Source organism: Rhipicephalus microplus, chromosome 2 (genome assembly GCF_043290135.1).
Source record: "Rhipicephalus microplus isolate Deutch F79 chromosome 2, USDA_Rmic, whole genome shotgun sequence".
Taxonomy (NCBI): domain Eukaryota; kingdom Metazoa; phylum Arthropoda; class Arachnida; order Ixodida; family Ixodidae; genus Rhipicephalus; species Rhipicephalus microplus.
In genome coordinates this window covers 289,424,017-289,441,421 of record NC_134701.1, presented here as the reverse complement: position 1 = coordinate 289,441,421, position 17,405 = coordinate 289,424,017, and the positions used below count along the sequence as shown (strand labels likewise).

At 42.8% G+C, this 17,405-nt stretch overlaps 1 protein-coding gene across 1 annotated transcript in view; it reads left to right on the top strand.

The window, feature by feature from the left end:
* The first annotated feature begins 358 nt into the window (after positions 1–358).
* Positions 359–17,405, top strand: part of LOC119162414 (uncharacterized) — a 71,893-nt gene continuing 54,846 nt past the window's right edge. Inside the window, exons 1-9 of the mRNA XM_075882236.1 lie at positions 359–1,227; positions 4,044–4,127; positions 5,434–5,484; positions 5,562–5,608; positions 6,443–6,515; positions 6,587–6,668; positions 6,790–6,925; positions 10,530–10,575; positions 10,639–10,768. Coding sequence (XP_075738351.1) covers positions 1,105–1,227; positions 4,044–4,127; positions 5,434–5,484; positions 5,562–5,608; positions 6,443–6,515; positions 6,587–6,668; positions 6,790–6,925; positions 10,530–10,575; positions 10,639–10,768 — 772 coding nt within the window. The 5' untranslated portion in view covers positions 359–1,104. The remainder of the gene's footprint in view (positions 1,228–4,043; positions 4,128–5,433; positions 5,485–5,561; positions 5,609–6,442; positions 6,516–6,586; positions 6,669–6,789; positions 6,926–10,529; positions 10,576–10,638; positions 10,769–17,405) is intronic.

Sequence of the window (17,405 nt, the reverse complement as noted above, 5' to 3'; positions counted from 1 at the left end):
GATGGGTGGGGCCCCAATTCTAGGGCTCCACTGGCTGCTGCCGCCTGCCTGACGTGACGCAGAAGTGCAAGCTGCACCTCTGGGTCAGAGCTGGCGAGCTGTGCCTCCCAACCCCACATATAAATCAACGATATGCATTGAACCCTATATGTAGCTGTCGGTGAATTGCAATTTCATTACAATGGCAACTTGGTAAAATTGAGTTTCTTTAGATCGACTTTTAACTGTATTCTACGAGTTACATGCGCGGGCACTATGATAAGGCGCCAAGTTTACTAAAAATAATCGCGAATAAGAAGTTTCATTAAAAAAAAAAAAACAAGGGGTAGGTGGTATAATTCCCCAATCATTAAGAGGTTAAGGAAAGCACGGTTGTTCATATTTCGCTTCCATAGAAATACCTCCGCCGCTCGCAGCGGTGTGGATCGAAGCGGACCGAACTAAAACAAACAAACAAACTGCGTTTAACTGGACACAGTTGAAGAAGGTTAATTCGCTTCCTGATCTCATAAATGCGCTTGCCACGTACTCGCGCATATTAGGCTTGTATACATAGTACTTAAAGGCTTTACGAAAAAAAAAAAAAACAGCTTCAACATGTCAACACAGATAAAAGCAACGTAGCCTGCGAATAGTGAGTTCACGCTCTGGTTACTCTACTACGGGCGAAGGTATCTTGATAGAGCGATGATGTTACGTAAACCACGAAGCGCAAGGAACCGCACAGCTGCAGCGACGCAGGCGACGCTCGCTTGTCAGCCATTGGTGTGCGTCGAGAAATAGTTCGCTCATTGTGAGTGGTTAAACAAAACATTTAGCGGTTAGCTGTCGATCATTGCGATTAATATTGACTGTTTAACGCACCACTCGTGTAAATTTTGGGAGGAAGTCTGTTTGAAGTTTCTGCATATGCATATGCAGGGTAACTTCTGCAAAAAGTTCAACTGCGCAAGGACACACAGGTAAGTAGTGCTGAGGCCACCAGAAAACGGCGAGCGCGAAAGTGAAAGCTGCGTAGGTTGTGCTTCTTCGTTAGTTTCATTAGTTATCCACGAATTGTCTCAGTGGGCTGGTCCGCGCGTTACAACAGCTTTGCCTTGCACAATGCCCGGCCTCGGCCAAGAAGAAGGAATGCAAAAGCTGGATGAGTATCTCCACTCGATGGGATTCTGGAGGAAACAGATTGCCGGGGATGGCTCCTGCTTGTTCAGAGTGGTATCCGAGCACGTGAGTGGAGCTTCACCATTATTCACATGTTGCGCGTGTGTCAGCGGTGTCTTCGTTTGGGCTAACGCTTGGCTTATTGGCGCCCACGATAATTTTTAACGTGACATCACACGAAAGCACGCCATTTTTATTGAGCTCGAACCCATGAGTGCTGTGCCGTCTCCAATGCTTTCGCAACATGCTTTGCGTAATCATTGTGTGACATATATTTGTGCCGTGATTTGCATCCGTGTGTTTTTATATAAAATGGGTCATACCTGTTGCCATTTCTTTATTGGCATACTCAGAGAAGTCTTTCGACTGTCATTGTCACCTTGCTTCTGGAAACTAAAGACGTCCGCGACGGAGACGCGCTTCTTGGTTTATTACAGAGATCGGGGCAGTACTCTCCGAGAGAGCGGAATGTGTTGATCGTGAGGTTTACATAGCTCCGGAAAAGCCTCGTCAGTTAGACGCACAGCTTTAAGCCCAGGCTGATGAAAAAGCGAGTAAGACTCGTCACCTAAGAGCGCATGAAGTGCATTCGAATGCAAAGCGCATAATACTCAACACAGACGGCTGCAGCTGCAACACGGACGGTCAAGTCGAAACTTGAAGGTTGGGATGCTGCAATGCGAGCTAGGAGATCGAGTTAGCGACTGGTTGATCTTCCGATGCCGAAACCACATGCCTGGTAGGCGCGGTGTGCCGTGCGAGTCGCACATGGATCACACGCAAATCGTGCGGCATTTGTGTAGAGTAGCCAGTCAGCCGGTCTGGCTGCCCTTCCTTGCGAAAAAGAAAACAGACCGACGACGCTGACCTACCACCACGCGTGGTCATACAGCATGCTAGGTCCTTATGCTATAATACAAGTATAAATGGCACCTCGCAGATACCACGTGGTGGCGGTTTCATTATGCCCCACTATGTTGACTCGCAATGGAGAAAAGGAACTAAAGTAGACTCACCAGCAGGTATACAGTGGGAAGTGTAAACGATGTGGCCACAAAGAGTATTAAGGGGACTGGCAATGATCTATTGGCTAGCAACAATAGGGAAAAAAAAACAACTTTAAAAGTGCCTGAGCTCAGTCTTGAAGAGGAGAATGCAACAGGTTATAATCTGGTGATCATGCACATTGACTTAGCGTAGGCTGGCCTGGCTTTGGTTCTTGGTGAATGCCTCTACCCTGTCACAAGGAAACCAACATCTGCGCTTGTTATATTGGCTATTTCCAACTGTCTGGGCATGCCTACTGCAATTACTGTTGAATAGTGCTCTCTACGTAATAATTCTTCTTTTTGGAAGAAGGGCCCATTATGCATCCGTAAGGCCACACGCAAACCTGCGCAGATGCTCACCTTCTTGATGATTTTAAGGATGAATAAATGTCTGAGTGCTTCGTAATGTGTGGGACTTTGAAACCCCCACTCGATGCACAATTCGCATGTTTTGATGCCTGGCTCGATTATACACTTCTGCCCTGCAACAATGAATGCACTTAGTAGACTTGTCGCACTACGTGACATCCGGATAGTGTTTTTTTTTTCTCAAAGCAGTTTAAAGCAATGGCGTGGCTCTGCAGTAGAACAAATGCTTGCCACTTAGGAGACCTGGGTTCAGTTCTCACTCAAACGAAAAATTTTGATCAATTATCTTATGTGCAACTGTCTTGATTTTTAGCTCGTGCACAGTGCTGATTTTCGCTCATAAGCAACGATGCCTACACCTGCATTTCTGTGAAAAAAGCTCTCTAATGCTATTGTACTAAAACTGCCTCTGAGTAAGTGACAAGAGCACAAAGTTGAAACAAAAAGGCAAGGACTTCATGATAACTCAAAGGGAAGCACTTTACTGTTTGAAGTGAGGTTGGGTGTTTAGAGCACATAGTTATAAAGAGTGGTTTTGTGATGAAGAAAAAGAATGTACCTGTGAGAGAGCTTAAGAAATCATGAAACATGTTTGAATTGAATGTGAAGATATCCACCTGATTGTATGTTTGGGCACTAGCCTACATGAAGCCTTAAGCTTTAAGGACAAAACAGGTAAACATACTCATAGTATAAACTAAAGATATTCGAAGAATCGGGAGTGGAAAAGGGGGTGGAGATAGGACAAAATTAAATATCCGGAGTGCTAAGGTTACTCTTCTATAAGGTGTAGAAAGTTGGGCGGTTAATTTTAGAGCTAGGCAAGAATTAGGCCAATTCAAAAGAAAATAGTAATAGAAAAAGATTTTTGAAAGCTTTGTGGCACACAGGTCACCACTTCGTTAAGGTGGACACTCATGCCATCTATCCTGCATCTTCAACTGGCCATTCAATTGCACTTTAAGACAAGGATTATTCAAGCCGCACTAGCCATATAAGCAGAAAATTACATGGATATCATATGTCTAGAATGAGATATGTACATTGGTACTTTACCTTTAAAGAGGAAAATTTGTGAGTGGTTTCATACGTATGAGACAGTTCAATTTCAGGCTGCAATAAGGGCAGAATTTTTCCAGGACATTTGTACAGTGGCTTTCTATAAGCAGATGACAAATGACCGGCATTTGAGTGTGTTGGCTGGAACACCAAAAGTACTGAAGCATATTCAAAAAGTCATTTGGGTCTGTGCTAAACTTGATTAATGGGGGGGGGGGGGGGGAACACATAATGTTCTAAACATACAGCACAACTACTTTGCTGTGGAGAAAAGAATGGAAGTTCAAGAGTATAAAATGAATTCACAGTTTGAACAGTGACATTGGGAAACCTATCTCCCACCTGCAAGCGTGCTTCTCTAACGAAGTATTTAACAGCATAGTTTTTATCTTTCTGGTGGCCTAGGTGTACAGCACGCAATCACGACATGAAGATGTGCGAAAAGCGTGTGTGCAACACATACGTGAAAACAAGGCGGTATATGCCCAGGTGAGAATCCTGTCCCACAAGGTGCTGCTTTGTCTTTCCTGAAAGAAATTCCTTTGCTAACTATCCTGTCCAAGTCATGTAGATCTCTGTTTCACCTAGTAGGGCTAAAAAAATTGTCAAAGGCCCCCACCCCTCCCCTCTTTTTGCAGGGCTAGAAACATTCCAAAAGTGCTCCATGTTTAGAAGGGATGAGTGGTTGTGGGTGACTAGAAAGGTGTTGCATAGTGCGCTAGGAGGGGTGGTACCAAGGAGTTTGGTCTTACGAGTGTAAACCATTTCCAGTCATCATTGGTGACCTCTAACGTCAAGCTTCACAATATCACTCTTAGATTCCTAGCTCTGGTAAGGATGCCTATAGCACTCAGTTAATATGTCGCGTTCCGCGGGAAAAAAATTGTTATTTTCCTTCCTTTCTTTTTGCCTCTTGAAATACCCACAAAAAGGTTTGCTGTCATGTCAGTGAGGGTGCAGTTGTTTGCCTGTGCCTAGGTTGCATGTCATATAAATTAAATCTTATTACTTCATAAAGAGGTTCGTCATGAAGATTATGCCATCATTCTCATGCCCTTTTATTTGCAGGAACATGAGGAGTGTCCAGAATGATATTGTTCATTTTTGCCATAGTTACTGCTTCCATCTCCTCAAAGATGCAGCCTTTAGTGTCATTGATAAGTTCATGCAAAATGTATCTACTCACATAAATTATGCACATTTGCAAACCTCAAAAAAGACGACATTTCTTTATTTATCAACACAGCTTGTCACATCAAAGCTGCACATAGACCTTTTGCTATTTAAGTATTTTAATCAAGAGCACGAGTTTGCATCTCCAGTGAGTGTTGCATACTACCATTAGAATGATCTCGACTGTCACATAGAAAAATATACACCTAAACATAGCATGAAAGTTTTGCCTTGTTAAGTTAGTCCAAGCTTTGTGTTTAGACTGCACAATTTTTGTTTCTTTATTACACTGCTGCATTTTCATTTTTTATATTAATTTTTTTTGCATATATATATATATATTGTTTGTTTTTCTCTTGTAATGCCCCACCTGCTTGGGTAAAAGCAGTGGCCTGCAGTATTTCTAAATAAAATAAATAACAAGTCAGTCCTCTAAAATAATTGTGGGCTCAACTGTATAACTTCTCTTTGACTATTTATGGCTTTTCAACTGTAGTTGGGAGTCCGAAACCTTCATTTTGGAATATCTTCCAGTAATGTTCAAAGAATGTTCAGCACCGTGTCGAGCTTGCTTTGCCAGCTGTGTGCCTTCACACACTGCTTCTCTGTTGTTATTCTCTAGTACATTGAAGGGGACTTTCAGCAGTATACATCGAACATGGAAAATATCAAGGCAAGTACTGCATAATGGCACTACATATATTTTTACACGTATGGTTCAAAAATGAGTGTGGAATTTTTTTCTGACAGGTCTGGGGAGGACATTTGGAGATGCATGCAATGGCAGACCTTTACAAGTAAGATAGAAAATAATAGTTCCTTACAGTTTTCCTTCTAGCCTTAGGCATAATCTACTTTAGGATGAGCAACTGTTAAAGGGCCCCTAAACAGCTCACAGATACTTGTGTCCTTCTCTCTGCGCCTTTCCACCATAGGCAACAGTCTTCACGATTTCACTTATCGCATTGGGGGATGTCGCCAGCAACAGACGCTACCAGTGGGCGAACAAGAACCGGCTCTATGCTAGCAGTTGTGTGTGCTCCATGCGTTTTCCCCTCGGACGCTGAGGAAGGGCCTCAGAGAGATGGACAGACGAGCTGACAAACTCAGCGTGGGGAGGGAAAGAGTGAAATGAGCTAATGTGTGTGATTCTGCTAGGGTTCACTCTACACTCATGTACAACTGCAATGCCACAACTAAACTTGAACGTCTGGGTGGTTTGGGGGCCCTTTAATATCTTTTTATTTGTAGTGTACAGCTACTTGCTTTCACATTGGGGTTCTGGCGCTTTGACCATGTTTCCAAGGATCAATTAGATGCTTGTGTAGAACTGTCTGAGCATAGTGCCACATTACAGAGACAAAGGAGCAGATAGATGGAAGAGAAGCCTTGGGTGCTAGTGTACATGGTACAGGATAAAATAGAAAGAGGTATTGTTTTGCTCTGTTGATTTTTTTCTGGTGTGTGCACTATGTACGAAGCCTTCAGCATTACATGTAGCCTTTCCATCACGGGATTTTCTTCACAGTGTTATGATTATTTCTTCAGATTCAACGGCAGTTAGTGTGTCTTTTTATTTGTGTTTCTGTAATGTTCGTAAAGTATTTGACTTTTTTTACTTGAACCTACAGGAAAGACTTTCTGATCTTTGAAGCCCCGGGCAGGAGTCCCTACTATGCAACACAGTATCATTTTAAGGATATGGTATGATCGATCTCATACACTTTTACGTTTGCCATGCAAATACTACAGTCCACCTTTCTTTTCTTTTGTAGGTGATGCTGTGCTACATACGCAGTAATCACTACGATGCAATCTACCCAAGGCAAAGGCTCAGCGCTGCAGCAATGTGCCAGTGTAAGTTATAAGAGCTTTCAAACCAAATTCATATTGCCTTTTTATTGGTTGTAATTGTTGCATTTTAGTGGCAACAGGCACGAGGCTGCACTAATATGTGTTTTCATACTGTTTACCACAGCCATTGTGTATGAAACTCTATACAAGACAGTTTTTGAGTTTGGTGACGATGTTGACTTGGCAGTCCGAAAAATGCTGTATGACAAGACTTACTTCAAGCATAAGAAGAACATGACATTTGAGCAATGGAAAGAAAGGTAATGGGCTATAAATTTTATTCTTTCTGAATAGTGCCCTCATGTGGTAAAAACTTTAGGCAAAAGTGTGATTTTTGTTCTTTTTCAAGATTCTTTTTCTAATGTCAGGCCTCTGAGACAGCCAAGCCTGTTGCATAGAGGCCTATTACACTTACACCTCATTATACTTTGTTCTACCCATTATTGTCTGTTACTTTATATTTGCCTAACGAAGTACAAGTAATTAATTACGGTAAGAAAAATGTTGCATTGCACAGTAACACAGCCGTATGTCGGATGAAATTTTGTTGAAGCCTAGCAAAGAATTTTCAGGGCTGGCATCTTGTGGCTTCTTAGCTCCTGGCATGACAGCCTGGTGGAAGACAAACTCTGACCGTGGCAGTGGTGAAGTACTAGTGTGCTGGCTTGTGACGCAGGAGGTATTGGGTTCGAGACGCAATATCACTTGTCACCTACTGGTTCTTCTGATGGGGCTCGACACACGAGCCCAGCACTGTGATGCGGGTGCCTGGAAGACAGCCTCTTCATTCTTCTCTCGGATCTTTCACAGCGCTTCACCTTCCCTCCCATGACACAGCGTCATGCTATGTTATAGGCTGCAGGAGTTGGAATTTTTCAGAACCACAAACAACTCTGATCAGGTTGGCATCTGCTGCTTGCACATGTATTATGTGTCGCTTTGTTTGGGTGCAAGATTTTTGAGTTGCCACACTGAATTTCTACCAAGTACCATGAAAAGTATTTTTCAATTTGTTATTATTATTTTTCAGGTGAATTTAGTTTGATATACCCCTTCAGGCACGAATTATGATTAACTCTCTATAAATGTCTAAATTTTGCACAACATTCTAAGATGCTCGAAAATTCATTAAAAAAAAGAAATTTAAGAAATAGGTTGTTTTTGGTCAGCTTTGCTAATTATTCTAGATTTGCATATGTTTAAATATTTAATTCTTCTGTAGTTTGTAATGTTCGATTTTTACACATAAAATTTAAAATCTATGGCCCAAATTGCATGTGCAGTTTGTTTTTGGCTGTTTTAATTCATTTTGAGCAAAGGAAAATAATACTTATAAAGTTGGTCCTGGAACGCGGCACGTCAAGCGGCCCATTGAACATCGAAGTGCTTTCACTAAAATAATCAGCTGCAGATTTACTCAGCACATTGGGGTTAAATCAAAACGCGTTGACTATGTAGAAGGTTCGATTCGTCTTATGCTCAATATATCTTGCCCTTCTTTTCTCACTGGTTCAAGAAAGTGGCAAAAGTAGGTTGCACCCACATTTGTAAACGCTGCGCCTGAAGGGGGTATTCATTGACGAATCTTTTTTGCTTTCTTAAAAGCCAAGTTTCGTATACATTTACAGTACTTACAAATTCAAACGTGACATCAAATTTATTATAACAACTGTTATGCGCAACTAGTTGAAACAACCACGTGACTTCGATCTACACGTTCTCTGAATTGCACCTGTATGACCCCCAACTGGCAACTGTGGAAATGATTGTATGTTTTACTTACCCCCGAATTGTCCTCTTTTAATCTGCGAGTTCTGTACACCAATATTTTTAAAGGGAATTTTATTTATTTTGTGACATCTATTTTAATTTCTTGTTTTGTTGTAACACTACAAGTATACAGACTGCACAGACTAGTAGATAATAAAGTTCACTGTTGTTTTATTCTATTTACTGTAATTATTTATGGCTTGATTAGGCAGCAATTCATGTGCAGGTTCCAAGTCTTGCCTTCTTATCTTTTCTGTGTTTTTTTTTCCAAAGCCTAAACATTACTTCAGCTCATTATCTCTTAAAGGGGCCTTGCAACACTTTTTGAGCATGGTCAGAAAACGCTGCCGATCGGTAGTAGAGGCTCCCGACAAAAGGGGAGCCAAATATTAAAGCACAGCACGCAGCCTGGAATTCACGATAAATTATCAGTCAGCTAAAAATTGCTTTCTTGTCTCTAAACAAATCACGTTGTATGCCCCAAAGTAACACGTCAACGACCCATTTATCAGCCCTTGGCTGATTCGAACATGGCACGCTCAGTCGTTACATAAATCGGCGCAGGAGGTCGCTACTGGTCCACACGTGCGCGTGCGATCACACTGAAAAAGTTGCGCATTCGAAGAAAAAAAAAAGAAAAAAAGTGCTCAAGGTCGCCAGGCACGCGTGGCATTTTTCTGTGGCTCTGCCATTCCTCCCTGCTTAGCTTCCAGTGCTTATGTCGGGACGAGAGAAGAGAAAATGCAATTGCAGCATGCGACAAATTTTTGTAACTCCACTCGCACTGGACTGATTCTTAAAATTTTACAGCGTTAAATTCGGGAGGCAATAAGCTCTTCTAGAGAATTCATTCCATGGTTACTTGAAAAAGTGTTTTAGGGCCCCTTTAATGCTGTGAAGCCTATAGTTCAGTGACCACTGTATTTAACACTTTAGCTGCATTGGAGATAAGGTAAAACGCAAAACATCTTTGTCATGTTTTATGGATTACTAAACCGTAGTACTACAAGAGCATAGTTTCTCAACTTGGAAATAAAAATTAAAATAATGAGTCTTCAATTATTTTTGCCCCAGAAAGGTAGTGTTTGGTTCTATTGTTCTAGCTGCTCATGCAACTGAAGCACCACACACGTGTGGAACAGACAATTAGTATTGTAGACACATCATACTTCTCTACTGTATGTACTTTCCAGGCTATAGAACTGGAAAAGCTAAGCAGCCGAAACCTTAATATTATAAAGTTTGTTTGTTTACTGAGGAAGTCAGGGAAAGTTTATCTGCAAATATTCACGTGCAATAAACGATGTATTATGTGCAAATTTAAAGTTCAAGTCTTCATGCTCAATCATGAGAAGAGAGTTCAAAGGAGTTTCTAAACAAGACTAGCAGCTTAGAGCGTGCATACATGCATGCCTTTTTTCAATGTCCATCTGTGGGCCTTATCTGTGTGGTATCCTGTGTAGGCCGACACTTATAGAAATGCTGGCACAGTCATTGCGACAGGGCAGGTTTTGTTAGTTCCATGGGACAATGCAATAAATGTGGCCGAGGTGCGTTCATCTGAAAGAGTATTTTGTAACCACCGTCTGATCCCGACCCTATTCCATTGCGCAACATATTAGAAGCTAGCTAGCACATTGTTAAAAAATATTATTACTGAAGCTCTATTCTTGATAGCAGTAGCAAGTAATTTTAAAACACTGAGCCAAACACTCAATCTAGTCATAGGTATGTTTTACCATTTGTATAGCATTAAAATATCCTTTTTTTTTTTATTACGACAAAGATTTGCCTTCAAGGCGTATCATTTTTGTTAAATGTGTGCTGTTAACCGGTGTTGTGTATGAAGTCTTGTAGAATCTGTTTTCATCTATCCAGCGGTTGTAACTGTCTGTGTCGCTGTAGCGAAGGCCGGCTTGAAGGAGGTGACCGGAGTGTTCTAGCTGCAACCCTTTACATGTCCATAAAAGGTGGTATGTATCTGCGTGCATCGCTGAAGTGGGACAGTATTATTAAAATATCGCTCTATGAACGTATGAGCAAGGATATGCATATTGTATGCCTGTTTAAATTGTTCTTTCTTGCTCTTTGTAGTGTCAAGTTTGGCACAGAGACCAACGCTCTTTCTGAAGAAGAACAGGTGAGCTAAAATATTTCAAATGCTTCAATGCATTGTTTGTTGAAATTGCACCATTTGTTGCAGGCCACTGCTTCAGACGTGGTGACTGCATTGGCAAACCGAATACCACCATTCCCATTCAAAGTTGCCAAGGCTTTGGACCCAACAATCTATAGAAACGTCGAATATGACATCTGGAATGAAGCAGAAAAAGGTCTGTTATGTTGGTTGGAGGTTTGGCTCTAAACTTATTAGAGAGGAAGACCCTAATATGTTGATGTTGGTAGAGCATATTGGATGCTTGATTACTCAATGTTGATCAGACACAAGAGGGTGTGTTTTCTCTTGTGTTGCATCAACAATGCCAAGACACGTGAAACTCGTGTGGTTATATCTTCCTACTGCTCAGCGTAATCTTTTGATCTTGCTGCAATCAGGATGACGTGCAAGAAGTTCACTTTACAGAATAGTTGAGGCATAACACTCCACTGCAGGGTCTCTCAAACTCCCTGTAGAGTTCAGCACGTACAAACTCATCATCACATTGTGGCTTGTTATGCTATCAGCCTATTGAGGCATGTTATGCCTTAGATCAAAGGTCATATAAAAGACTCTCCAAATTCTTATTTGTTCTTTTGTGAATCGGTCCTGGCAGTGTTTGTGTCATTATCAATAATGTACGTTTTTAAAAGTTTTCTTTTGTTAAGTTTATCTATTGATATTCTAAACTTATTTTACTCAAAGCAGCCCTCCACGAAGGCCTCTCTTAATTGTGTTATGGTTTTGGAATGTCATACCCTAACAATTCCTTTTACAGTAGACCCTCATTAAATAAAACCTGAAGGGACCAGGGAAATATATTAAGTTTAACAAATTGAACAGGAGTTCCATTTACTGAGCATCTACTGTGTTAGGTCTTCTTGCAAGCTTTCTTGGACCTCATTTCTGCATTCAGAAGTAGTTTGTGTTATCCTGAATGAAAGCTAGATAATTAGGTCGTTAAATTTCTCTCTTGAAGCAGCAATTCTGTGAATACACCTGAGACATCTAGGCTCATCAAGCTGGCATGATAGCAGTTTAAATGAATTGATATATAGCACTTGTAATTTGTGTTTTTGCTCTATTGATAACATAGTCAGCCTAATCGTTTAGAAAATCAAATGAGTACAAAGTATTGGGTGCTTTCAAGCCTATGTTGATCCGTCAAAATAAGTAACTGTAGAAAAAGAAAACAGAAAGAGGGCTGTAGAATCCAGTACCTTAAAGAAACACTAAAGTCAATTATTAAGTCGACATTGATTGTTGAAATGGTGGTCTAGAGACCTCGTAGTGTTACTTTTGTGCCAAGGAAAAGCCTATTTTGAAATAAAATCACGTTTTAGTGTTCCGCATCAAGTTAGTGCACTTCAAATTAGGGGCCTCAAGAAGCGGATTGACCGGTCCGTCTTATGTCACTGTTACCATACACAACGTTTCCCGGCTTTACTGCGCTAGTAGCAGCAGACTGAAAGCAGCGGGAGCCACAGCAGCAACAACGGCCATTGATCAATTTCTCGCCATTGGCTTCGAGACCGCAAACGTTTTTGTTTCAACTGCGCCCCGCTAGATGACACCACCTGTCCCGTGTAACTATGCGGAAATTGAATGTTTGAATCACTTGCGCCATTCCCCATAGTAATTGCCGGCGATTCTTTTTTCCATGAATCAAACAGAAACGAACAAGCAGCATTTTATTGCATCTCTTAAAGGAGCACTGACATCAAATTTACTCATGCCAGGATTATTGCGTCAGCGAGTAGCTATAGACCCCGTAGCAGCGATTCACGACCTAAAACGCAACTGAGAGATGAATAACTATCTCTTTTGTTGGTTTATAATACTGGGATCTAGCACTATTCAAAAACGGCTGGCAATCCCGCCATTTTTAGCGCTGGGAGCACCAGCAGTGGCGATACCTTGTGGTCACCTCCAGATCACGCCACAGCTGACCACTTCTCAACAGAAAGGAGTGACGTCAGGCTCAGCTGCTCCACAAACATTTTGTCTGCTAGGTGGACACACTCAGTCATGCCTAGTCACCTGCATTGCTGTCGTCGCCGTACAGAGTGACGACTCGGGTTCAATACAATAATCTAGGGCTTGGAATCCCCGTGATTCGCGACGACATGAATTATTTTTGCTTCGATCGACTTTTTGTGGGACAGTCATTCCGAAATGGACGCTGTTCCAAGCAGCACTGCCAAGGTGCCCGAGGATGCACGATTCAGCCATGTTTGCTCAAGTGTCTCAGCTATTTCGGTGTGTTTTGGCATGCAAAGCATTCAGGTATACACAGAAGGGTCAATGCAATGTAGCTATCGCGAATGAGCATCAGCGGAGAAATAGAATAAATTTCATGCCTGTCAGGTACTTTTTTGCGTCTCCAGATGGTCCCTCCTATCCAGCCTCTAGCGGTTACGTGGACGCAAAGTCTACAGGTGAACTAAAATTCAACGATACTTGCGTGTTACTTCTTAGCGATGATATCTGACTACTCGCTCTTCCACTTTTGACAGCTTGTGGTCGTGTTGATGTGTAACACATACGTGATATGAAAATACACCCTCATTGCGCTTTTTCCGTGCTTCGAACTAGACGACTGCAACTCACCTGCTACTCACAACGATTCCTCGACACGCTGACCGACAAGCACACGTTTAATCATGCTCCTTTCTTTCGCCATTTTTTTAAAGGTGGTTTTTATCTTGGTAATTTCACGAAATCATTCGAACCGGTGCAATGAAGATCAGACGCAACGATCCACGGTCAGGCTAGACTGCACCTGCGCGCGCTAACCCGGCCGTGGACGAGCAAGTGCATTTCTGCACTTCGGCGCCAGGCGGTGCCACGATAAGAACACTCGGATCATACACATCATCGCTACTAGGGCATCGTCACTCAGGATGGTATTTGTGGAATGTATCACACCGAACACGTAGCACTAGTGTCAATGTCGCAGGGCAGTTTATTTTTCATTTTTTCTCCTTAGCTTTTTTATGCTGTTTGGCATCGAATTAAAATAACTTCCATGCGACGGATGCCGTTCAAATTTGGCCAAGAAGACCTATGCATACCAAGTGATCGGATGATGGGCACATCTCGATCTTGAAATTTGATGTCAGTGCTCCTTTAATGCACGGAACGTTCTTTATTTAGTGCAGTTAGATGGATTACGAGAGCTTAACTGTAGGTGGTCCGTCTGATGTCATTGGGATCATTTCGAAAATGTCCTATTGCGGCGCTTGTGTTCCTGTGCACTTACTTTAATTTCTCGGTAAGTATAGCACTGTTTTGATAATGTTGTCGTTTTAGGTGTCATACATTGAGCTTTCACTCTGACGTAAATTGTTGTTTGACTTCAGTGTCCCTTTAACATTTGCATAGTCCTGTGTGATCGTAGACTGGCTTCAATATTTGTGCCTCTTACACTTTTAACACACTTTTTTGCCGCAAGGTTGGTTAAAGTATGTGTAATAACATAGAATTTGCTTTATCCTCGTTTTCTTCCTTCAATCACCCACTGTTGTGTCTCCTTGTCATGAACATGAGTAGTAAGTCAAATGGATAAACTGCCCGCCTTCCAGCTATTTATTCTCCTAACCACCCAATCTTGTTTTTATTTTCAAGACTGTGCAGTGAATGTGTGGCAGTCTAGCTGTGTTTCTTTTTCTCTCTTTTTTTGTCCTGTGTAGTTGGTGTGACTAATGTGACTTTGTCCCTCCCCTCGTGTGTTTACACCAGTGATATGATTTTTGGCGGGTATTTAAATGATTTTTTAAAAATAATAATGTGCTGTGTGTACATTATGATAATGTTGTTCATGATAACTACATGTACACATAAAATTGATTAATTTTTCTGCGTTGTAATTTTTTTTTGTCATTGTGATACATCAGCAATGTTTTTGGGGAACTAACTTAATCCATCGCTAAAATATTGTCACGGGGTCGTGACGTGGCCGAAGACAGGAGACATTATGTTGGGATTTAACTGTTTATTTGGGCGAACCTGTGCCCGGCAAACGGAAAGTCCGATTACAGTAGCAGTCTTGCACAGATAGCAGTGAACGGAGCGTCGGCCGTCGATCAACTACTGACAAGCGGCGAAGTGCGTCGGCATTTATACTCTCGTCATCGAATGTTCTAGCGTTATCGCTGGCGGTGGCGTGGGTTCCAGAATAATCTGTACAGTTCGCAGAGTGGGCGTGATCTTATCGAAATGACCTACTAAAGTTCGGAAGGTTCTCGAAAACTGCACGCGCATTTTGCGCTGAGAATTGTGTAGTGTTTTGGGGCGATCACAAAACTTGAGAAATGGAACGTGGCATTGCCCCCCTCTGAAAAAGGCATCGTCCCGATGCTTTAACTAAAGATGAAGGTACAACAATAATGCAAGAAAGTACAGTGAATAAATTACGATACAATAATAATACAAAAAACACTGTTTCAGTTTGTCAACGCGCATGAAACCGCTTGAGGCGCGCGACATGGACGACTTCAGGTCGCGATCGGCGTCGTTGAGAGTTCGTGATGCCGTCGGAGACAACCTCGTAATCAAGTGAGCCGAGACGTCGAACCACCCTGTACGGTCCGAAGTACCGTCGCAGAAGCTTTTCACTTAGTCCACGTCGGCGTATCGGCGTCCACACCCAAACACGTTCACTGGGCTGGTATTCCACGAAGCGTCGTCGAAGATTATAACGGCGGCTGTCGGTCGTCTGTTGATTCTTGATACGGAGACGCGCGAGTTGTCGGGCTTCTTCGGCGCGTTGAAAGTACTCACTCACACCAAGATTTTCTTCGTCAGTGACGTTGGGTAACATGGCATCGAGCGTCGTTGCCGGGCTCCTTCCGTAGACCAATTTGTATGGAGATATCTGCGTCGTCTCCTGCACCGTCGTGTTGTATGCGAAGGTCACGTACGGAAGAATGGCGTCCCACGTCCTGTGTTCGACATCGACGTATATTGCCAGCATGTCGGCGATCGTCTTGTTAAGCCGCTCGGTGAGGCCGTTGGTCTGTGGGTGGTACGCTGTCGTCCGGCAGTGGTTTGTCTGGCTGTATGCCAAGATCGCTTGAGTTAAGTCGGCAGTAAATGCCGTTCCTCTGTCGGTGATAAGGACCTCCGGGGCGCCGTGACGTAGGACGATATTTTCGACGAAGAACTTAGCTACCTCAGATGCACTGCCTTTGGGAAGGGCTTTTGTCTCGGCATAGCGGGTGAGGTAGTCGGTAGCTACCACGATCCACTTGTTTCCGAAAGCCGACGTCGGGAACGGCCCCAGTAGGTCCATACCAATCTGCTGGAAAGGTCTGCAAGGTGGTTCAATTGGCTGCAGAAGTCCCGCTGGCCTTGTCGGCGGTGCCTTGCGTCGCTGACAGTCCCGGCATGTCCTCACATAACGAGTGACGTCGGTGGTAAGACGCGGCCAGTAGTACCTTTCTTGTATCCTCGCGAGCGTGCGAGAAACACTGAGGTGCCCTGCCGTTGGATCGTCATGCAGGGCCTGCAGGAGTTCTGGTCGCAATATTGAGCACACTTCTGGTGCAAGAAAGAGTTTTCACCACCGTGTATCTGGGCCCTTGTTTCCTTCAGTTTTAAATTTACCACTGAAAATGATGAAGCATACTAAATTTTCTTGCCCTACTTCAAATTATACTTTGATTCAGAAGTCCCTTTTAGCACTGTGGAGGATATAGGCCCCTCAGCCAATAGGAAAGGCGCTTAGCCCATCCACTTGTATTCATTCGTGCCATGTCGTCTGCTCACTGTATTCATGGCGGCTGCTCAACGAGTTGTGGTTATTATTGCTAGTTTATTTACTTAAAAATGCAGTAAAGCTACTAAAGAAGCAACTATACTGGCAACTTGAACAAGCTTGAATTTGTTGCTCTGATGAAGATCGGCAGAATCTCGTGCCGGCGGATAACTTCACTTTGTGGCTGTTTCTCTCCGACGCTGTTCATAGCTCTCATATGTATTATTCTCCGTCGACGCGTTCTTTCGCATCCCCCACTGCAACGCTCCTTTTCTCTCTTTTTGTTTCCACCGATAGAGGATCCAACACGCACGGAATGCTGTGCGAGGTTGCATGTCCGATATTTGGAGATGCAGCGTTCTTGGTCTGACGACGCAGTCCGAATGTTGCCTCGGTGCGTTAGGCTTAGCAGGTGCGGCTAAGCAAGCAGCAGATCTTGTTAATATCGTACCTGGCGCTTTAGTCCCAGAGTGAGATGAAACAAATTGATGGCTGATTTCTCCATTTGTTCACTACTGTTAGCGCAGTGGGCGTGTAGCAAGAGCAACTCTGGATCGAAGCGGGCAATCACATCTGCATGGGTGCTGCCATGTTGATTTGTAAACACAGTTATCGGTGGTAACCCACACAAATAATTAAATGCGTAAGAAATAATTGAAATATAAATGCTAAAAAAACGTCAGGCCTGCATGGAAGGTACAGCACAGTCACAGCGAAAGCTAGAAGAGTGGCTTTTCAGAGCCTTTCAGAACACTCATTGGGTAACTACTGCAAGCACACTTGCTTGATACCCACTAGGGCATTAATAATAAAATTCTTTAGGTAGTAGGTCGGCATTCGCTAGTTTTCATCATTTTTCTTAGAAGCGTGGTATCCGCTGAACACTTGCAAGGAATTTAGTGCGAATTTTTCATGCAGTGGTTGACGACGATGAGGAATCATGGCTGAAGTGGATATGTGCCACAGTTAATAGGGGAACAAGAACAAGCTTTTATAATGGGTTGGAGCATTGGACAACCCACTCTTTACTCTATTTGCTTTGTGCGACGATTGG